Genomic DNA, 24,133 nt, shown 5'->3' on the forward strand with positions numbered 1-24,133 from the left:
ATCTTATACACTCCAGATAAATACTGTTCCCTATGTGATGCATTTTCAGTTCTGTGGGGGTGGGAAAAACAATACTAACAGAATTTACTTATGATATTTATTTATTTATTTTATTTTGCTGCAGAAAAAAGTAGGCAGACTGAAGGTGTAGTAGCAGTAATTCACACCAGAAAGATGGAGAGATTTCTCATTACTTCCCTTAAGGCATTTCAGGCATTTAATTTTTTTAACTGCCATAAACATACAGATATATAAGATAGATTATAATGCAATTAAATGTAGTGGGAAAGTGAAGAAAGAAATGAAATAAACCATATCAAACATCAAAGGAAAGGTAGCAAAGCAGAGCTGAATAGATAGGCTGAGTGTCTGCATGTGTATATTTGAAAAGTACTGACATTTAATATAAAAATAACTAAACTAAAAGCAAATAGTGATTAACAGTCAAGTGTAAATTTAACTAATTAGAAGTTCTAATTTAGCTACAAGTTAAGGAGCAGTCTTCCAAATCCAGAGTTAAAAATCAAAGCAAATGAAAAATTTGAAATGCATCACCTCTCTTAAAGTCTTTGGGGATCTAGGAGACTTGGAAGGAAATAAATGTTGTACAATACTTCATGCACAGCTAAAAATATTGTAAGATATAAAATACAAAATAATAAAATGTTACTTCTCTTCTTATGTAATGAAGTCAGAAATAGCATCTCATTCAAATTATATATTCCAGATATAAACTGGTAAATTATGTGCTAGTTTACAGAGCTGAGTTTAAACAATCTGGCCATCAACTATATGAACTGATTTTTACCTGATTCAAGTTCAAGGAATTTGATGACATATATCAAAATTATGTACATCTAAACTGAATACCAATGAAATATATATATATATATATATATGTAAATATATTTAAAGAACTAAGGGCTTTGAAAACCTCAGTTTGTGAAACTGTAATAGACAGGAGATTTTGGACAAGTAAAATATTGCATGAAAATTACTCATAAGCAAACTTAATTGCTGTGTATTTGAAACAATCCTCAAAATTTTAAAGAAAAAAATTTGCATGACTAAAAAAAGAACTACTTGCAATTATGGACTGATATAAATGCTGAGTATTTTTATTCTTCTTATGAATAAACAAAACAAAACAAAAGCAATATGTGCATATCCTATCTGAAACACTGTTGTTCCCTTAATTGTGTTTCCTCTTGGCACACAAATTTAGTCCTTGGGCAGATATTAAAAACACAGTCACGCTTTTTGTTTTGGTGGCAAAAGCCACTTAGATATTCTCCATACATCCACTCTTCTCTTCCTGTGATGCATTTGACTGTAGCGTGGTATGTGAATTTAAGCACTAAAATGTGTTTTAGAAAAGTCCTCAAGCTGGAAAAGGAGATGGTATGGGAAACACCAAGCAAGTGAGTACTTCAGATAGGTTTCAGCTTTAGAGCAAAATGTTTACATTGGCAGTTAAAAAAATGACTATATGCTAACAGATAGCTGCAGTGCTTCAAATGAAAACAGGTCCTGTGAGGATCTGGCAAACTGCTGCTCTGCATCATGGTAATTAAGGCAAAATTTTGAGCTTTGGCCATAAAAGCTCTTTCCATCTTATGTAGAATCATGGTTGAACAAAATTCTATCTTGATTTCTATTTATATAATTTTATTTAATTTACAGGATTTCCCAGAGTCTCTGAAAGATCATACCTATCTGAGAGAATGGCATGTAAGCAATACATTGATTCAAACAGTTCCAAACTACATTGCTTTGTTTCAAGATTTGAGAGTTCTGGAGTTACCAAAAAATCAAATCAACCACCTCCCAGTGGAAATTGGTATGTTGGTTCAAATTATTCAGTTATTTGTATGTGTTCTATCTAAATAAATTCAGGAAAATGAGCATTCATGGATGTTCTTACAAATTTAATGGTAATCTCACATTTTTTTTTTCTTTTTTTCTTTTTTCTTTTTTTTTTTTTTTTTTTTTTTTTTTTTTTTTTTTTTTTTTCTTTTTTTTTTTTCCTCCAGTGAATAATGGTATCTAAATTTTTATAGCTAGTAGGTTGTAGCTATAGTTGGTGAATTGGATGGGTTTAGTAAGGCACAAAATTGGAAAAACTATCCCAGGTTTGCTATCTGACTATGGAACAGCTGTGGCTTGTATTTCAATACATGGAGAATTCTTCCTGAGAACAGGCGATGTTTCATGTTCTTCACAGGTTGGAAAAGTAGAAAAAGCAAGATAGTGATACCTCTGAGTATGCACACGTAGGCATATGTGTGCATGAGGCCCCTGAGAGTGAAGTTCATGCAGCAGGTGTTCTAAGTCAATGTTTGTTTTTAAATGTAATAGCCCTAAGCTTTCCCCATCACCAGTATTCTTTATGAAAACTTTAAGATAGCATATTTCAAATAATGAACAGAGACTAAAACTTTCTTCTCTATAAGTTATCATAATTATTTGAGAAAAACAGGAAGAAAGGGAGAAGGCATCCTGAAACACAGAAACCAGTGATAGATTTTATGCCAGGTAGAGATAATGATTTTTTATTTATTTACTGACATTACCCTTTCCATGTAAAATTTCCCACTGACATTGAGATAAATTTTGAAGTTTCAACCTGGCAACTAAATACTGTAACAAATCAAGGAAAACACAAGCAGGAGATAATGGACATAAAATAAACAATATTTGTTTTGTAAGCTTTTTGATTGCAGAACTCAGACGAGTCGATTGAGTTTAATGAATTAACACTTTTCACTGGGCGGTAAAGAAGAAAAATGAAAAAAACTACTGTTCCCTTGCAGAGTCTTTAAAACCTTAAAAGTAATGTTTTAAGTTTCAGATGCTCTGAGTAGCAATCACTATTCTCTCAACTGCATTTAAATATTGGGAATTCTGCTGTTTTGTAGTTTTTGTGCTATTTCTATTCATCTAATTCCCCCTCAGTTTCTGCTCATCTATTCAGAATAAGCCCATGATGTTGCTTGTGTTATTTCAGTATTTTTGTTGTTGCTGTTTAGTTTTTTCCAGACAAAGACCCTGATTCATTGATGAAGTTTAAAAACAAATAATACAAAGAAGCCACTCCTGGACTATCTAGCTGAGAGTGTTTTTTTGTTTGTTTTTTGCCAAAACTGCCTGATGATTTCGCGTTCTGTTGGTTCACCAGCTTTTAGTAACACAATGATGCTTTTCTCATTATGGCATAAATTACAAATAATTTTTAATCTTTATTTGCATAATTTCCCCTTATGGCAGGTACAGTGTTGTACTTATAATTGGCAGTATTCTCGTTTTTCCTGTAACATATACACACACAAACACAGACATCAGTGTGTACTGGAAATAGCTATTATCTCAATAAGAAAATATCAAGGAGAATATTGGGTATTTTGAAGTTGTAGATGCTGCTTCAAAATGAAACTTCAGACTTTAGTCCTCTAATTGCTAAATTATGGCAGGGAAAGCAATCTATGTGGGTTTGTTTTGAAAACTCTAGGTAAGGAATGAGAATTGGGTGCTAAATCAGAAAGTAAGGTCTCTGAAAAGGTTAAGTGCTTTGGTGTTTATCATTTTGTATTCTGCTTAAAAAATAGCTGCTAGTAGATAAATGTCACAGCTACAGCATACTTGAGAGTAATGACAGATGGTTAAAGACAGTAGTGAAAGGCATGCTGTTGAGTCCTTAATCTTCGGTCAGAATTGAATTGAATTTTAGTACAACAAATTATCCAGCAGAAGCTAATCTGGCATTGTTTGGGCTAATTTTGATTTTAACAAGATGGATTTAAAGGAATGAGAAAACAGATCATCTGAATATTTTCAGTTGAAATAAAGTATTGCTGCAGTAGCAGTCTGTGGACTAAAACATCTGAAAGACGTTAAGTTTGTTTTGATGTAGGAGGAAAAGCTCTATTCTGAAACAGAAAGACTAGAATCAATTTTCTGTAGCTCTTTAGATAGTGAAAGGCTGCTATCAGGTCATGTTGCAGCCTTCTCTTCTCCAAGCTCAACAACTCCAGCACTCTCTGCCTGTTCTCACAAGGAAGGTGTACTATTCCATGGATCATTTTTTGTGGCCCTTCTATTGATGTTCTCCAACAGGTCTGTGTCTCTCCTGTAGTGAGTATTTCATATCTGGATGCAGTACTCCAGGTGAGGCCTCACCAACACAGAATAGAGGGCCTGGATCACCTCCCTTGATCATGCATCACTTGTTGCAGCCCAAGATACATTTGGCTTTCTGGTCTGCAAGGGCACATTGCTGGCTATGTCCAGCTTCCCATCCCAGCTTATCCACAATTCTTTTTATCAGGGCTACTCTCAATCCTTTCATCCCCCATTTTGTACTGGCAATGGGGTTTGCCTTGACCCAGGTTCAAGACCTTACACTTGGATTTGTTGAACCTCATGAGGTTCACCCAGGCCCACAGCTCAAGCCTGTCTAGGTCCATCTGTATGGCGCAAAAAATAATCTGTGTCTAACTCATTTAGTATATATCTTTCTTGTTAGAAGATGTTTGATCTTCAAGTAGGAGATTAAATCTGGCATCCCAAAAAGCATTTGATGGTGGTGGAGGAAAGGAACCTGGAGTGTTACTTGAGAGTCTGATGAACATGAACCAGCAGTGTGCCCAGATGGCCAAGAAGGCCAACAGCATCCTAGTTTGTATCAGAAATAGTGTTGCCAGCAGGAGCAGGGTGGTCACCATTGTTCTATAGTCAGCATCAAGATACACCTTAATGCTGTGTTCAGTTTTGGGCCCCTCACTACAGGAAAGACATCAAGGTCCAGAGTGTGTCCAGAGAAGGGCATCAGAACTTCTAAGGAGTCTGGAGCACAGGCCTTGTGATTATTTGGTCTAGATAAGAGGAGGCTCAAGAGAGACCTTACTGATCTCTATATAACCTGAAAGGAGATTGTAGCAAGGTGGGGATCAGCCTCACAGGTAACAGTGACAGTACGAGAGGGGATGGCCTCAAGTTGCTTCAGGGGATATTCAGGTTTTATAATAGGAAAAATAGCTTCCTAAGAAAGCCACCTAAGAAAGCTTTCACCACACATAAGAAAGTGTGGTGAAGCATTGGAACAGGCTGCAATGGGGAGGTGGCTGAGTCATCATCCCTAGAACTATTCAAGAGTAGGGTGGATATGGCACTGAAGGACATAGTTTAGTAGGCATGGGGATAATGGGTGGATGGTTGGACTTGATGAATGGTCTTTTCCAACCTTAATGATTCTATGATTCTATTGTTCTATGAAAATGAGTGTTTGAACCTAAGAGAATAGACTTCAATACAATTGAAAAACCTAGTGCAGGCCTGGATAAATGCGCATGGAAGGAAGGAAGGAAGGAAGACTTATAAATTCGGAAAAGATAACCTGTGGAGTTCCTCGAAGAATCAGTCTTGGCTTTTTTTTCTTAATTATTTCATGGAATTGGGCTCCTGACATCTTCTGCTGACATAGTTTGTGAGTTTTTATCACTACATAAATTGGAGAAGATATAAGAAGTTAGATTGGCACATGGGTTTTAAAGGAAGAAGAGAGTTTAAATTTGCAGCTGCCAGTCCAAGGCTAGAGTTCAGAAGCTACTAATTTCTATTCTCAGTAGAAGAAAAGAGGTATTAATTGGCACTATACAAGACTACAGAGTTTTTTGTGGATTATTACACATAGTTGTGGTCACCTACATTCAAGAAGAGTTTTCTGAAATGGATTCAGATGCAAAAAAATAAAATCTGGTAAGACAATTTGGGGAGGAATATTTTTATTTCCTGAGGGGAAATTGGAAGGATTGGCTTATTTAGTCTGGTAACAGAAATTTTGATATGTTTGCTGCTTATGAAAACATCAGAGAGGTAAACAGCTATTTAAATATAAAAGTAACAAAGTAATTCATGGTTGTAAAGTTTTTACAACTAAATTAAAACTGACAATTAGAAGACCGTTCCTAATCATGTAAGAAGTGAAAGTCTGTAGATTTGTTTTTTCATTAAAGGAATGGATGTCAAAAACAAATTAATTTTAAAATAGAATGTGATAAATAAATGTATGGAGTTATGTAAGTTAGTGGAGTAAGGGGTTGATTAATTAATTTATTATTTAAGTACTGGAATAGGCTCACCAGGGAGGTGGTTGAATCGCCAAACCTGGATGTGTTTAAGAGCCGTTTGGATGTGGTGCTTAGGGATATGATTTAGCAGAGGGTTGTTTAGTGCACTACGGATAGGCTGCGGTTGGACTTGATGATCTTTAAGATCTTTTCTAACCTGAGTAATTCTATGATTCTATGATTAAGGATGTCCTGGTGTGCTCTATCATGTCTTATAGTTCTAGAGGGGAGGTTCATGCTCATCTACCTTTAGCCTGTCAGGTGACGTAACTTAATCCATTGGAGAGACCGAGGGTAAAAAACAAAACAAAACAGCTGTTAAGAAGAAATGCCAGATATTGGTTCTCATAGACAGATCTTAGGGAATGGTTTTCCACTCACCTCTGAGTGAGTAAGAGAAAACTCAGCTGTCCTAAATTAAATTCAGTCATAAGGCTTTAACCAGTAATTTTAATAATCTTAGCCACTGCAGTTACTAGTTACTGACTGTTGATTCTGTAATACTCTTCTGTCAGATCAGAGAGAGATTATATGAAAGGAAAAAGATGCAATGCATCTTTTTTTACCTACTTTCCTATACCTTCAATCTGGGGCAAACCATACTGTGAAAATCGGCATATATATTAGAAACTAGAAAACAGAAAAAAGAAATGGAAAAATGAGTTATTTCAGGAGGCAGAAAAGTCAAAATTGGAATCTGTGTGCCTACCCATCACTCTACCTATAAAAAGCAATTAAATTTTCATGCTTTTGCTATGGCTAATTCTGTTCCATGTCTGCTGTGTTGTAAATACATCTGAGCAGTTAGACAAAAGGATGACTTGTGGCCCTGGGTGCTTTGTCTACTATTAGTTGTTCAGAAAGTAGTGGAAATGAGACTGGTGGCTGAAAAGTCAGCCGTATGTCTGCTGTGGTTTAAATCTGATAAGCAGCTAAACCTCTCACTCCCTTGCAGTGGAGGGAGAGAATCAAAAGGGCAGCACTTGAGGTGCAACCTCACCAGTACTAAGTACAGATGGATGATGACTTCCCTGTTCTAGTTGGCAACATTGTTTTGGATAGAAATCAGGTTGCCATTAGCCTTCTTGGCCAGCTGGGCACGCTGCTGGCTCATGTTCAGTCGAGCACTGACCAATATCCCCAGGTCTGTTTCTTCAGTACGACCTTCCAGCCACTCTGCCCCAAGCCTGTTGTCCTGCCTGGAGTTGTTGTAGCCAAAGTTGCTTGATCTTGTTGAATTTCACCCCACTGACCTCAGTTCAGTGATCCGGCTTGCTCAGACCACTCCATAGGGCCCTCCTTCCCAAGCAGATTAACACATCCTGCTAACTTGGTGTCATCTGCAAAGTTATTGAGGGTAGACACAATGCCCTCATCTAGGTCATCGGTAAACATATGGAACAGAAAAAGGCTCTAATAACAACCCATGGGGAGCACAACTCATGACCCGTCAACAGCTGGTTGTAACTCTATTCGCCTCCCCTTTCTGGGCTTGGTCATTCAGCCAGTTCTTTCTGTCAAAGTCATGGGCTGCCAGTTTTTCTGGGAGAATACTGTGGAGAACAGTGTCAGGCTTTGCTGAAGTCTAGGTAGAATACATCAACAGCCTTTCCCTCACCGACTAGGTGGGTCACTTGATCATAGGAGGAGATGAGGCTGGTCAAGCAGGACCTGCCTTTCATGAGCCCATGTTGATCTCCTGCTTGTCCTGCACACGCCATATGATCTCCTTCAAAATGGTCTGCTCCATCACCGAGGCCATGCCAACAAGCTTATAGTTACTTTGATTTCCATACCACCCTTCTTTTAGATGGGAGTCACTTTTGGCATCTCCAGTCCTCTGGGACATCTCCAGTTGACCAGGAACACTGAAAGATGCTGAAAAGTGGCTTGGGTGTCACTTCTGCTACCTCCTTCAGCACCCTTGGGTGGATCCCAACCATGCCTGCAGACTTGTGGCAGCCTGGACGGAGCAAGTTTCTGTTTTCACCTGTACCATGGGGGGTTTATTCTGCTCTTCATCTAAGACTTCCAGGTCAAGGGATAGAGTACCCTGAGGATAACTGGTTTAAAGACAGATGAAGCACTTATGTGGAACTTACATATGTTTACATCATGTTACTAAACTTAGCAAGGATTCATCATAGGTAGGTTAATGTTTTGTTTCTTTGTTTCTTGATGTGTTTAATAGGCTGGAAAAAAGGAGGATCACTCATTTATATCCTTGAGTTCCTTCTGTTACTCTCTCATCACCTGTACAGACCCTTGTAAGATGGTATTGTACTACCTAAAAATGCGTGTTGTAATTCTACAGACAATGTGTTTTCTACTTTAGCTAAAACAAGATTTTACAGCAAAGAAAAATTAAAAGGACAGAGAAAGATTTTGAAATACCACCCGTTTCTATTTCTGTCAGAACTAGAACTGAGAGAAAGCTGTGTGGAAACTTCTATACTTTTATCTGTTCCAAGCCATTCTGACCATTTTCAACCTGGCAAATTCACAAGAAAATTTAGATGGATACTAATCTAAATTTAGATTTAAATTTAAAATCCATCTACATTTACCCTTTGAAGATAATATTGTTTCCAAGAGGAAGAAGTATGTGATCTGTGCAAAATGCTGCAGGCCTGAGTGATTTGAGGCTGCTAGTACTGATCATCAAATTACATGCCTCTGCCTCTGCCAAAAAAACTTCAGAGAAAAATATATTGAGACCTTCTATTCTCTGCACTTTTTTCTGTTTGTTTGCAAGCACCATCTAGCATCCAGTAATGGCTTCCAGCCATTTCCACGCATTTCAATAGCTGAGCAGCACCACATAGATCTTGCTCTGAAGGGAGTATAGTTAAGCGTAGTGCCTTAGGGATAAGGATATTATGACAGTGTTTTGAATACTTGAGACGTATTTCAGGGAGATTCTCTCCATTGTTAACCAAATCTCAAGAAAGTCTAGTTTATTTTTCTTTAAAATTTGATTATAAATAGAAAACTATAAAAAAAAATCACTTCTCGTGCTTACCTGGTTTGCTAATAAAGAGTCCTTTTTGAGAACCTGTTGAAAAAAGATGCTGTTCTCTCCTTATTTACATTTGCTGAATCGCATTTAAATTTCTTGCTTGTGCTTTCTATTGTGATTGCTATATTTCGTTGTTGGTTAGAGGGGAATATCATCCATGCAGTATCATCCATGTATTATCCAGCAAGGTATCTATCCATAGAACGTTCTCTTGCCTTCATTATATGTATGTTTAAGGATAACTTTGTAATGTATCAGCTATTTGATATCTTCAGATTTCTTACTTTCTTCCCCTATGTCACAATATAATTTGCATTTTTGCAGTATAATGTATTCTGCATTTTAATAATTCTCTCAAACCTGTTTTTGCTGAAGCTTGTCTAATGCTGTAACAGAAGAAACAGGGAATGCAATGTGGCTAAATGTAGCCTAAAATATTAGTGGCGCCTTAAAAAAAGAAAGGAGCTGACAAATAATGAGAGACTGCGATAAAATAAATAACAAAACAAATTATCTTTTATAATAAAAAATACACAATGCTGTACATAGGAGAAAACTGTTAATGTGGTAACTTAGGTAGGAGCAGCTTTTCCCAATCAAGAGGTTCTCAAACAAGTAATAAAATGCTTTTCAGTCATCAGACAAATTTCCTGAGGTAGATACCAAAATCTCTAGTTTTAGCTGAGGTCTGTAGGTACCTTTTCCCTCATAGGATCAAAGTCCTAACAAGTTGTTACTGCTTACAAATCCTCACTAAAGTCATTATGATTAACAGAATTCTATGAATATCACAAAACTCTTTTACTTCTTACTCCTCCTCCAGTGTTAGTGACCACTACAGATGATATTAAGTCATTTTATTCATTTCTTACTCATCACCACACTGAAGAGTTTTTTATACGTTACACAGAATAAACCTTTTATTTTTATTTTCTTCTTTTCTTTTCTTCCCTCTCCCTTGCTGATTTTAATTATCTTTCTCTAACAGGCCACTTAAAAAATCTCAAAGTGCTCAATGTGAGTTTTAATAATTTGAAGTCTGTCCCTTCGGAACTGGGTTGCTGTGAGAATCTTGAAAAACTGGATTTGTCTGGAAACATGGAAATAAGCGACCTTCCATTTGAAGTAAGACAACAAACTGTTTTCTCTACCTTTTTTATTTAGTATACGGACAAATTAAATCACATTCATTCTAGTTTTTCATGATAAAATTATAGTAGTAATATCACCAAAAATGCCTTAGTGTCAGATAAACAGGATGAAGTTTCTTTGTTTTGGTTTTCAACTGACTAATTTTACTCATATTTATTTTGATATATGAAGGAGGACAAGATTCCAAAGGAAATTTTGCCAGTAGTGATAAGGAGAAAGCTGCAAATTATTTACCAAAGTGTGCCTTGACAGTCAAATTCACTCACTAACCTTCATTTGTTCCCAATGTCTGCTTTCTTTAAAAAGAATATGGAGAAATATATTAAAAATACTGAATGTTGCTATGAGTATAAATGTCTGAACAAAATGGATACTACGTGTGAGGTATGGTATGAATATGGAATGAAGACTGAGAAAACTCCCAGGCATGCACCAGCATTTTCTTGTGTTGGATGAATAAGTGTTCTCTGCCCCGGCTGTTAGTAGTCTTGTTCACTGAGAAATGAAACTGTTAGCTGATACCTGAGCACAGTTTCAGATATAGTCAATATTTCTCAGATTGTCCAACTCCAGATTTCTGGATGACAACTGAGAAGACCATCAGGGAGGAATGTCAGGCTATTGTTTGTTGATTTCTACTTTTTTTTTCTCTGAACATTTGTTATAAGTTATTTCCAGGCATTAGTGGAATGAATTAAACTTATGTGAGTTGTGCTTAGGCCATGCTTATGTTTTGTTTCAAGGAAATGCAAAAAATAATGAACTTTCTTATCTGGCTTTTTGCTGTAATGCAGTTCATTTGGCAAATAACTGTTCAAAAATGATGTGGAAGATATGGAGACTTCATGTGACAAATGGACAATCGTCTAGAAATGCTAGCAGCAACACAAACAATGCAGTTGCAGGTCTCTTTTTTCTTCATCTTCCTTTCCTTCAGTTTAGCATAAGTAGACAGTAAATATAACTAGAAAATAGATACTGAACATGTGGAGTTGTAAAGTCTAAGCATCTAGGAACAGTGAGTATACACAACCTCATGATTCAGAACAGTCTGTCACTGATTTTTTAAAATTTTCCCAGTTGTTTCGGCCTTATAGCATAAAGGCTTGCCCATTTCTTTGTTTATGAAACTGCACATGTAAGTGCAAATGGCTGTTTATAAAATAGCAAAAACTAGAAACAATATCACATCAGTATGGTCTAAAAACTCAGTAGCTATTATATTTCTTTTATTTGTTTGTTTGTTTTCTGATGGATGACAGTTAAAATAATTGAAATGACCTGGAAGGCAAGCTACATAAACTCCAGTGATTTAGTTTATAAAATTAGTTTCCTAGAGTCAGCGTTTCAAGGGCAGCTTTCGAAGCTTAATATACAGTCAAAGGAACAATTTTGTCAGATGATTTTAAAAGCTGCAGGGTCGACCTTTGATGTACTAGATACAGCTGATGTTATTCAGAGCACTTGTATTGGTATCCTTGCTAATGTAATAGGTATTTGATGCTTGATTTGCAAAAAGGCAAAAGGTGGTAGCCATTGGAAGGTTTGTGAATTAAAATATTGAATGTAGCATATATCTAAAAAGGAAACACGCATGCTGTTAAGTGTAATGGTAGGTTAACCTTGCCTGGTAACCAAATATACACCCAACTGCTCATTCCCTCCTCCTTAGTATACCACTGGGAGGAAATAGGATGAGAAGGCTCCTGAGACGAAATAGAAACAGGTTAACTGCTTGCCAATTATTGTCATAGTCAAGACAGACCATGCTTGGGGACTATTATTTTAATTTGTTGCCAACTAAAATAGATACGGGAACTGAGAAAAAAAGAGATTAAAAAGCCCCACAGCTTTTTTAACCCTCTCCAGAGCTCAGTTTCACTTCTTCACTCTATCCTGAGCAGTACAAAATGATGGGGAGAAGTTGCAGTCAATACACGGCGGCTTCTGCTCATATTTCCTCCTCATGTTTTTCCTTTGTTCCAGCATGGGTTCAACTGCACTTCTTTCAGGAATACCCATCTACTCAGTGTGGGTCTTCTGTGAGATGAACTCACAGGAAATCTGCTCCAAACTGGAGCATCTGCTCCTGCTTAGACTTTGGTGTTCTCTTTGCTCCTTCATTTTTTGTTCCCCCATCCTCTGCCTTTTTGACATTTTCTGTCTGTCAGTGGTTTACAAGCTGCTTCAACCCAGTTCTGTGTCTAGTGAGGTGGGGGGACCCTTGGACACACACCTTGGGAAACAGGAAAGGGGTAAAAAATGTGGGGGAAATTATAGAGAGACAGGCCTAAAAACAAAAAAGTGGCAATGGTCTGAGGAGAAACAAACTAAGTTAACTAAATAAGATATCAGAATGCAAGAAAACACACTATAATACAATATAATATAATATAATGCAATATAATTGGAGTTGAAGCTAATACATGAAATAAAATGAGTGTCTGGACATTGAAGGCCTTACTCTAATGCTGAGGTGAGATGTCTAGTCAGGCCAGGCAGGGGTCTCTCCTGACACATGTACAGCTTTTGTCTTTTCCCTCTGAGCAGAAATGGTAACAGAACAGTCCTCTTGGGGTTGTAGCTCATCTCTTCTGGTACAGGTACCCAGAACTGGAGCATTAACTCCCCATGCACTACATGATGTTATGATGTGGAATGCTGATAACAAAAAAACTGTAAAACCATGACATAATGCTGTCCTTTATTAAAATCCTGATTTCTAAGAGGGAAGCTCCACAGCAGTCTCCATCTTGCCACAGAGATAAAGAAAAATGTTTATGACCCCATATTACACAGATTCAATTATCTAATGAAGATTTTGCTCAGATCTATTACTATAGTGAAATGCTCATGTTAATTGGTCACCATTCTCCCAGATGAGGTAAACAGTGAGAACTGGAGAATGTAAAGTAGCAAGTACATGTAAGCTCTGCTCTAGCATGTTGATGAAATCTCTTTAAAACTTTAGGATGAAAAGAGTAAAATTGGCATCTGATGCATAAAATAAGGTAGAGGATTACTAAAATTGTTTACTGCTTATCATCTTTTAGGAAGTTCAGTTTTTATTTGACATTCAAATTCTTAAAAACTTATGAGAAGGTCAAAGAAATGCATGAAAAGAGCAAAAATATTCTTTAGTTTAAGACTTACTTAAAAGAAATAAAGGGAAATTCAACCTAACAGAAATGATCTGTTTAGTTTTACCTTGGTTTTGTACATAAAATAATAGCTAGAGACAAACCAATAACATATACAATAATGGATTCACAGAGTTTGACAACATGTCTGTAATTTAGTCAAGAGTTTTTTGATAGGCTCATAAAGGCTTATGAGATCATTGGAACTGTAAGAAGGAATTACACCTTCAGTAATCAGTCTCCCTGTTACTTTGCTATCAGTTCTCTTTAGGACTGACACAAAAATAGAGAAGACTTGGAGATTTAATCTGTATGCTTTATTGTTTGTTTCTTAGAAAATGAATTTTAGGTAAAGAAATCTCAATGAGATGGATCACATAAAATATGAGTATAGTTACTACCCAGAAATGGGAGAAGGAGAACATACGTCCATTACACAAAACTATATAATGAAACCAAATAACAATTTTGAAGTGACAATAGTAATTTCCTAATATAACTGCTGTATCTACTTATAAATTTATGCTGTCATATAAGTTGTTTCCATGTCTGTATTTTTTTTTGTCAGCCAAATAAGAAATTCCTATACTGTTATGAAGTCTGTTGTGTCTGGTAATTTATGTTAAGAAGTTGTACAAAGTGGGAAAGCTCAAGAAAGAGAATACTCTAAGCAGCTTTAACTTGTACTGCTTTTCAGGTAACCTATATTTTTTAAGGAGGCTTACAGTACATATACTACATATGCTTCTTGTCTTTTTAGTCTAACAATTTCATTTTTGAATGCAGATGTTTTAAGCTGAGGTATGCCAAGATGCCTTGACTACTGAAATCCCAGGGGTATTAATTCTACACCAAATAGATTCAATATCTGGTGGCAGTACCTTGGTGCATTTATGTGTGTGTCTTCATTCCCGGTATATAACTCGTTATCTGCCTTTAGCAGCCACTCTCAGCATTGTTTAAGCCATCTTGCTCATTTTAAAATGACATGATCTGATCCTCCATTAACAAAGTGAGGGTGTAAGGTCTTATGTTTTTACTTTAACACTTAGGATTTCATACCATTCCATACCACAACTAAGCAAGTTCAAATTGCTTCAGCATCTATTTTTCTCACTTTCACCATTGAATCTCTAATATTTATGTATTTTAAAGGTTCGGTTTATTTTGTATGTTAGATTAATACTATGAGGGCTACTCATAGTATGAATTTTATGCCTCCAGTTTTTTTATGTTGGTCCATGATGCCTGAGGTGATATGGTAGCAGAAGCTGAGCCTTCACAACAATATTCTGTTACATTTTGTTGCTGTGTGACAGGTGACAGCAGAGGGGCAGTCTGATAAAATGGCTTCTGACATGGAAGTACATGTGAAGCAAAAGTGTGTAATTGAATTCTTTTATGCAGAACAATATGCATCCAATGACATTCACGAGCTATTGATGAATGTTTATGGAGACCAAAGAGTCGATGTGAGCGAAGTGAGGTGTTGTATAGTGACAGAGACAGTGGGTCACTTCTGCTGGTGCATATTTTTATGAGTGCGGCTTGCAAGTTCTTGTTCATTGCTGGAGAAAATATATAGCTAATGGTTATGACTATCTTGAAAAATAATGTTTTGTAGCTGAGAATATTTCTCCATCAAATAGTATTTTTTATATCTGTTGTAGTTTCTATGCAAATATACAGGAGGTATTACTTTTGGAGTACCTATGTAGTTGAAAAATAAGTCCTTTTATAGAATAGGTTTATTAACCTGAAGTTGAATTCAGTCTGTTTTGGCAACATTTGTAAATTAAAATTGACAGTCACTGGGTTTGGATAAAAATGTGAATTGAAATAAAATGTAAATACCCACAAAGGTAACCTATATAGCATTACTTTTACATAGCCATTTACTATAAGTTATATCAAGACCTTAGTAACCACATTTGAAAGAGGAGGATGTGCTATGAGGTTCAGATTCAGTCTTCCCTGAGATGATACATAACTTTAAAAATTCCTCTGTGAAGGCAAACGTTTTTCTCTAGCTAAGACGCTCACGTGTGGCATGCTCTCCCTCTATGTTAGCCAGTTTTCCTACCACAGTTGGATCATATAGGGTGCCATGCTTTGAAGCTACAGAGAAAGCAGGATGGATATACCTGTTTCTAAATGTCTTGTACCATTTGTGCATGTATAACTTAAGAACTTAAGTTATACATGAACTTATGAACTTAAGAATTACAAAGATATTGGTATTATAACTGATGAATAGAATTCCTTATTGTTGTTTTCATACATGTTATTCACATAATTTGTTTTTCTATTTTTTTAAAAAAAAAAAAAAAGGAAAAAAGGCAGTATTATAAATACCATATAATTCATATAATTTCTACTATATGTTTTTCAAAAAAACTGTTATGGCCTCATTTTTAGGTGTATTGCCTTCGAAAACTATTGCTTTATATTTATTTACTAAATCACAGAATTAATATCTCATGCACACAGCACAATAATTGCTTTGTGCTGATATTTCAGAGATAGCTTTGTTGTGTTGAAGTGCCAGATCTTCTTCCATACTGTAGATTTTTGTTAGCAGTGCTACATCAGACAAGTGTATTGACAGATGCGATCTGGAAGAACTTCAGTGAGAAGAGAGGGAAGACAAGGAAATGCTGCCTGTTGTGGTACATCTTGTCAGTCACAGGGTAGGCAGATCACTCCATCCCACCAGCAAACAAGCCTTTTAAAACTGTTTATGAAATTATTCTGCTTTGCTAAGTGCTCACTGCCACACTTGAGCACATGCACCAAGTAATCTTATATTATTTCTGCAACCTTTGAGAGGTTTGGGTTTTGAAAATGAGGGAATGAGGCAGTCTGACACAGCATATGAATACTTTGTCAAAGAAAGAGCAAATTTATTTACATATGCTTGTGTTTCCATGTCAGCGCCATATAATCTGACCCTTGAAGTTCAGAGAAATTGCAAGGTTATGCTTTTTGAAAAATACAATTTTAATTATCTCTGTCTTGAATCTTTCAACAATGCTAGCATATGCAACTATAAAAAAAAGCAGCTAATGTGACTGGAGCTTCAGTTGCTTGACTTGGATGAATTTCTGTTAGAGAGATTTTTGTCTTGTCTTTCTATGCTCAGTGCTGGTGTTCTTTTCAAATTTGCTTAATGTTCATGGTGAGGGGCTTCCTGTCATGGCTGGCCAAAGTTCCGTCAATCCATCCTAAGCAACAGCTGCTTTATGGAGCTCATAAAAAACATAACATCAAACATTAGCAGAAGGGGTGTGAAGTCAAAAAGAGCAGGTGCAAAGGTGTTAGGTGTCAGAGAAGATTAATGGAGACCTTAGTGCTGCTCTCATAAATGTTTTAATAGACAAGAGGTTAAAGGGGGCAATGTTTCTATGTTAGGAGACAGGATTATGCAGTCAGGCACTGGAAAGTATCAGTTGATCCTTTTCTGGACAGTAGGCTTCCAAAGTCTTCTGGTTAATGTAGCATCACTTCAAAACGCTCCACTCTTAGAGCAAGTCAGCAGCTAATAATAACAACATAAGAGATCTGATCCATGTATACTTCCATGCCATGGTGTTGATGAGCTTTCCCTTAGCCTTTCACAAGTTCAGAAAAAGTAACGTCACCCTTCACAGGGTGATTTTTTAATTTTTATTTTTTATAATAGTTTCACAGGATAAGGCAACATGTAAGAATGAACAAGAGTGTTTAATGTTAGAACTAAAACATGGCTGTATTTCCACAAAAACATGAGTCAAATTGTAAAATAATTTTGTCTTTGAAAAGTATACTTCATATTGTTCCAGCTTTACTTTCTCTAAATGGTTCAAAATCTCACTGAATACAGCAGCAACAGAAGTTTTCAAAATCTCAGTGTACATGTTTTTGAGTTAGCAACACATCTAATTTAAGGCAGATTTTACATAAGTACTGGATAGAAACTGGAGGGAAAACAGGATAAATTCATAGTGTTCTCTTGTTTGGATATTTTAACTAAAGGGAGACATTACATTGTCTCTGGTGTCAACATACATGGATTGAGGAGAAGCAAAAGAGCTTTAACAGAAGGGGAGATACTCCATATCATGTTATTCCATAAACACTGAGAGTAACTGTGTGAAGAATGAAGTTGGAGAGTCTAACTGAAATCACAGAATCATCATGCAAACATAGAATGGCAAGGTTGGACAGGGCTTTGAAAAACCTGATCTAGTGGAGGCAACCATGCCCATGCAGGAGGCTCAGAACTACATGATTTTTAAAGTTCTTTCCCAACCCAAGCTACTCTATGATTCTGTGGCTGTTTGATATGCAAGTACAGATAAAAAGATAGACCAAGTTTCAGCTAATTTGGATCTTTCTGAATCCAGTCTGAAACTGTGAGATGAACAGGTTCATGCTATGACAAATGGACAAGAGAGCACATGAGGCTTTTGTGAACGGGACTGTATGTGTTTCCAGTGTTGTCCCCAGGGCTTAATACTAGGGCTCGTAATGCTCAACACTGTCATCAATGATCAGGATGCAGGAGTTGAGTGCATCCTTAGCCACTCTGGTGATTATGGTAAAATAGGAGGAGACCCTGTTGCTCTGAAGGGATGACAGGCCATGCAGAGGGATTTGGATAGATTAGATTATTGGGCTATCAGCAACAATAAGAAATCCAGCAAAAGAAATAGACTGGTGCAACACCTAGGATGGAATAATGTCAGGCGTAAATATAGACAGAAAGACAATTGGCTGGAGGGCAGTTAGTAGAATCACAGAATCCTAGAATGCCCTGAGTTGAAAATGACCTCAAAGATCATGTACTTTCAACCCCCCTGTCAGGGGCAGGGTCACCAACCACTAGACCAGGCTGCCCAGAGCCACATCCAGCCTGGCCTTGAATGCCTCCAGAGATGGGGCATCCACAACATCTCTAGGCAACTTGTTCCAGTGCGTCTCCACCCTCTGAGTGAAAAACCTAACATCTAACTTAAATATCCTCTGTCTTAGTTTAAAACCTTGTCCTATCACTATCAACCCACGTAAGCAGCCATTCTCCTTCCTGTTTATACACTCCCTTCAAGTACTGGAAAGCCACAACGAGGTCTCTCCGGAACTTTCTCTTCTCTAAGCTAAACAAGCCCAGTTCCCTCAAACTTTCCTCATAGGAGAGGTGCTCCAGCCCTCTGATCATCTGCTCCATGATCTTCCCAGGCACAGAGGCTCACCGGCCTGTAGTTCCCTGGGCTTCTCCCCTTCTTAGAAATGGGGGTAATGTTTCCTTTTTCCAGTCACTGGGAACTTCACCAGACAGCCATGATTTTTCAAATATGATGGAGAGCAGCTTGGCAACCACATCAGCCATCTCTCTTAGAACCCTAGGATGGATATCATCCAGCCCCATGGACTTACATACATTCAGTTTCATGAGGAGGTCTTGGACTTGTTCCACTGTTACAGTGGGATGGAATCCACTCCTCTCACCCACACCTAGAGCTTCAGGGTCCTGGCAGACATGGGGAGGAGCCTGACCACCAGTGAAGACTGAGGCAGAGCACTTATTGAGCACCTCAGCTTTTTCCATGTCTGAGGAAGCCAGTTCTCTGTCCTCATTTATCAGAGGGAGAACACTCTCCTTGATCTGTCTTCTTCTGCCTATATACCTGTAGAACCCCTTCTTGTTATTTTTCACATCCCTTGCCAAGTTCAACTCTGTCTGTGCCTTGGCATTCCTTATCTTATTTCTACACATGCAGACAATGCCCTGTGTTCTTCCCAGGCTACTCAACCCTGCTTCCACATCCTGTACTTTTCTCTTTTCCCTCAGTTTAACCTGCAGGTCCTTGCTCAGCCATGCCAGTTGCTCACCTTCTCTGCTCAGTTTCTTCTACTGGGGGATGGAGAGCTCTTGTGCTCTCAGAAGGGTGTCCTTAAAGAGCTGCCAGCTCTGTTCTGTTCCTTTGCCCTCAAGAACACTTTTCCAGGAGATCCCACCCATCAGTTTCTTGAGCAGGTGGAAGTTCAAGGTCTTGACTCTACTTTTTGCCAGGCCTGCATTCCTCAACAAACTCCGTGAGGGCACAATCACTGCAGCCCAGGCTGCCTCCATTCTTAACCTCTCTAATGATCTCCTCTGCATTAGTGAGCACCTGGTCCAGTGAGGCTTCACCTCAGGTCAGTCCATCTAATACCTGGACCAGGAATTTATCCTCAACAGACTCCAGGGATCTCCTGAATTGTCTGCCACTTGCCATGCAGCTATCCCATCAAATATCCACATGGCTGAAATCTTCCATCAGGACAAGAGTCTGACATATTAATGTATGTGCTACTGAATGCATTCTTATAAGTTGTTAATTAATTATAGGTAATTACATGTTTGATCAAGTCTTCACAGCTGTAAACAACACTTGATAAGGGTGGCTGTGATTTTTATTCATTATCATTGATTATGGGGAAAGCAATTAAGGCAAGAACCATTCCGTATGAGCTGAAAGTTGATATTTCCCTACATTTTCCCCCCTCTTATGCAGCTTTTTCACATAGGATCTCTGCATTACAAGTGCTGGACAAAAGAGCCTAGAGTTATGCTTAGTGTGAAGTGCATGGGATGCCACTGGCACAATGCAGTTCTGTTGATTATGTGGCTCAGTGGTTCTCAGTTTTTTAATCAAGGAAGTGAAAACTCTCAAACCTGGGCATTTGTTATGCTTCTGATGAGCAAAGCAAAAGTCCATTAGTTTCAGGTTATGAAATTTATGGCTGAAATAGTCTGAACAATTGTTAAAAGTGGCCTCTCTTCACCTTTTGCTTAGACAATCCATCATCTAATTCATGATTTATCCTGTCACAGAGTTGATTACTGCTGCTGGAGTTTAGGAGTCTGGTAATTTTATGAACAATTGTCATGGTGTTATCTGGATCAATCTATGTCTGTGACAGGGGGCAGTAGGCCCATGGGCCCTCAGGCCCCCACAGAAAAAGGAAAGGGAAAAGGGAAAGGAATAGGGAGATTGGAGCTGGGCTCAAGGAAACAAACAGAGCAACAGCAATGATCTAAGAGGGAAAATTTATTTTAATAACTTTGATATCAGAATGCTAGATAACATGATTTAATGCAATGTAATTGAAATTTAGGCTAATAAATCACGTAAAATAGGAGAGTTTTCTGAAAACCTAGAGACTACTTTGAAATCGAAGGTGCATGGCTTGGAAGCGACACCCACACCCACTGCCAGGCTGTGAGAAACACTGAGCATCACTTCTGTGGCTTATTTTCCTCTCTGACCATGAGGTCCTCTAGGATATGTAGTTTTTATTCTCTGTGCTCCACATGATGTCATGATGTGGAATACCAATAGCAAAAAATTACAAAACAATGACAATGATAAAAACAAAAGTTACAAGGTAACAGTACAGCTAAAATAACTTCATGTTTTATGATGTAAACACAGTTTTGCAGGAATAAGATCTTAGTAAATTGATCTTAGTAATTTTTTCTTTCTGTTTTTAATAGACACAGTTTTTGTTTACTTCCTCACTGCCTCTCTTATTCTTGACACACCTGCCAGTAGGTCTTCTGGTCTGATTGGAGCTGATACTGTCAAAAAATGTCTGTGAAACTGCATGAATCCAAAACTTGAGACTCCATGCATCAAATTACAGGAGCAGTATGGATGCTAGATGTCTAGCATCAATAGTATGATCAGTGCTTCTCTCTGTGCAGTTTTTGAGGTGAACATATAAAACTGTGTCAAATTGTCTGATTATATAACATATTGTTATACAGGAATGTGGATGTGTAACTGGGGAGATTCTGCAATATAAAGCTGCTGGGGTCTATGACACTTAGCTTCGGTCCTGTCAGACTGTGTACACTATCTGCCAAACTGCTTTGAGGCTGCTATTTTGTTCAGTCTCAAAATACAGAGATGGTCAGTGAAAAGTAATGGTTGACCTGTGTGATCACAGTGGCAGAGAGGCTGAAATGAATTAAAAGATGAAGCTTTCAGGATCATATTCAGCATATCTGCCTTGTAGGATCAGGAAGTGTTATGAAGAGATCAGTTTATCCCAAACTTAATACAGTACAATTTTTTTTGTTTTCAGAAGCCTGTTCCAGGCCTTCAGATTACTAGGTAATACAGAATACTCTCTGAAATACTGATTAGAGACAATGAAAAGGTATGCTTGAGAACCTAACCGTATGCCTCAGAACTGTAGGTCACTGGGGCACAGACTATTATTTATTTATCTATTTATTTATTTATTTTTCCCCAGAATGGGAAGAAATGAGGATGCTGTGAAAACTGATTTTCTTGAATTCCCACCAATTTCATAATCAAATAGGGCTTTAGTAGTTGCCTGAAACTTTTCAAAAAGCATATGTGGAAGAATCTGAGTACCCCAAGGCTAGAAATCAAGAAACTGAACAATTTTAATTTTTATAATGTTTCCTAATCTTGATTTAAGTCTTTCAGAACTACTCCAAAGCAACAACAAAACAACAATTAAATAATAATTTTTGCATTCTACTAATTACGGTTTTTAATCTCTGAAACCCATTTGAAACAATCTGTTTCTCAGGGAAAAACTTAGCACTATTGTAATTTGGGCAAAACTGTACAATTGGTTTACTTAATGGCAGATAGATTTGGGGTTAACTATTGCAGCATTTCACATTACATATATACATTGCCTTTTTTGACCACCAGTTCATTTTTTCTTTTCTTCTCTCTTTTTTTTTTTTTTTTCCCAGTTATTTATTATTAGAATATGTCACAGGAATCTTTTTCCATCAGCAGTGTGTAGCAAAGTAAAGTTTAGTTAACTAAATTTGTGCAATTTGAAGGGGACTGGATATTGAAACACTGTGAAATATGCTTATTTTGATAAAGGGCATAGAAGGAAGAGTACAAAATGCATCTTAACTTATACTGTTTCTGTTCAAAGAAACCTAGTTCTACACAATTTTTTTCTGCTTCTGAATGATTATGCTGGAACAGACTGAATGTTTGACTTTTTTAGACACAGAACAAAATTTACCTGTGATGTAAAAGAATTTTCTGTTGAACAGTGTTACTGGATGACTACAATCTGTCCAGTGTCTGCACAGGATCTCTGCAAAACACAGTCAAGCAACTTCTCTATGTAAAAGAAGCCTTGGAAGCCCAGCTTCAATATAAGCTTTTATAAGTGTGAATGTGAATAAGTGCTCATTCAGATACTTACTGTCAGACGCTTAGTAATAACAATAATAATTTAATACCTTCCAGATGGCTATTTGGACAAGACCCTTGATAGTGCAGTGTAGAAAAACATCTAAGCAGTAAAAACGCTAGGTACAACTAGATCTATGTTCTTAATTGTGCCAAAAAGTTCTTAGAAAGTTGTTACATATCTATTTGTGCAAAATAAACCCCACAAAACCAAAACCAAAACCAATCCAACCACTGTGCATACAACACAAGTTTTAGTCCTAAGCTTGCTTGTTTAAATCAGAAAATACACCTCCCTCTCTAAATACCTATCTTTCCATTTGTCTTATGTGTTTGGGTTAGAGAAAGATATAAAAGCTCCAGGAAATATTTGTTCAATATGGAAAGACAATAATCCTTTGGGAAGAGGTGAATTCAAAACATTTCCTGTTTGGTTTGTTGGTGTTTGAGAGTAGGTATGCTGAATAAAATATGAACATGTGTCTAAAAATACTGTGTGAAAGGAGAAGAGAGAAGGGAAAGAAATTTTGCTACAGTCTTGTCATGTCACAAAGCTGTGAATTGCCATGTCCAAATGTTGACAATACTCGCAGTGGTGGGGTGGTGGGTTTGTGTACTGTTGGGGTCATGCACATGTACAATCCATAGCATTGAAAGAAAAATATTCTTGATGACAGACACTTTGCAATAGTTTGCTCAACTACATGAGGTCGAATTCCAGACCAGATATGCTAGAGTGCAAAACAGACTCGTTGCTGTTGTGACTCAAAAAAAAAAAAAAAAAAAAAAAAAAAGAGAGAGATTAATTCCTGCTGTCACTGGAGACAAAACTTCTTCCTGCTATTACCAAAGTCAAAATATTACATATTTTTTCCTCTTCATATTAATTTCCTGTTTACAGGAAGAGACAGACTGATTTCCGGCTGAAATTCTGTAGAAGTCCTGCAGACAAGTTTATCAGGCTGCGTCTTGTAGCTATTGCTATTGCCAGTATACAGAAGGTGAAAAGATTTGTCTGATAGCAATTGTCAGATGTTGCTAGTATAGCAGATTAGAAGCATTGCATCAAAGCTTCACTTTTTTTTTCCCCCATCATTTTTCTTGTCATTGATTTTGCATCTGTAAATACTGTGTAAGTACTTGGTTCTTTTCTACTGTTATTAAATTTTCAAATGCACTACTATTTATTTCACTTCAGATAAACTGTTTATATTTTATCAAGGTAATGCAAAGAGGTCAATCAATATTTTATAATTGATATAATTTAAACAATAATAATAATTTAAAATGTATTCATATTTGTTTATAATATCTTTTCTCATTTACAACAAAACAGAATTTCCTTCTCTCTGGGGAATTTTTTCCTTTTCCCCCTTTGAAAACAGTGATTCCAGAGTAATCTCAAAATAACAAACTTTTAAAAAGATCATAAGAATGTCATCAACCTACACTTTACTCTCATGGCAAAATAATCTT

At 37.0% G+C, this 24,133-nt stretch overlaps 1 protein-coding gene across 3 annotated transcripts in view; it reads left to right on the forward strand.

Moving 5' to 3' along the window:
* Nucleotides 1–24,133, forward strand: part of LRRC2 (leucine rich repeat containing 2) — a 70,725-nt gene that overhangs the window by 38,668 nt on the left and 7,924 nt on the right. For all 3 annotated transcript variants that reach the window (XM_015849336.2, XM_015849337.1, XM_015849338.1), the window contains 2 exons: nucleotides 1,684–1,840; nucleotides 10,133–10,269. In XM_015849336.2, coding sequence (XP_015704822.1) covers nucleotides 1,684–1,840; nucleotides 10,133–10,269 — 294 coding nt within the window. The remainder of the gene's footprint in view (nucleotides 1–1,683; nucleotides 1,841–10,132; nucleotides 10,270–24,133) is intronic.

Source organism: Coturnix japonica, chromosome Z (assembly GCF_001577835.2).
Source record: "Coturnix japonica isolate 7356 chromosome Z, Coturnix japonica 2.1, whole genome shotgun sequence".
Taxonomy (NCBI): Eukaryota; Metazoa; Chordata; class Aves; order Galliformes; family Phasianidae; genus Coturnix; species Coturnix japonica.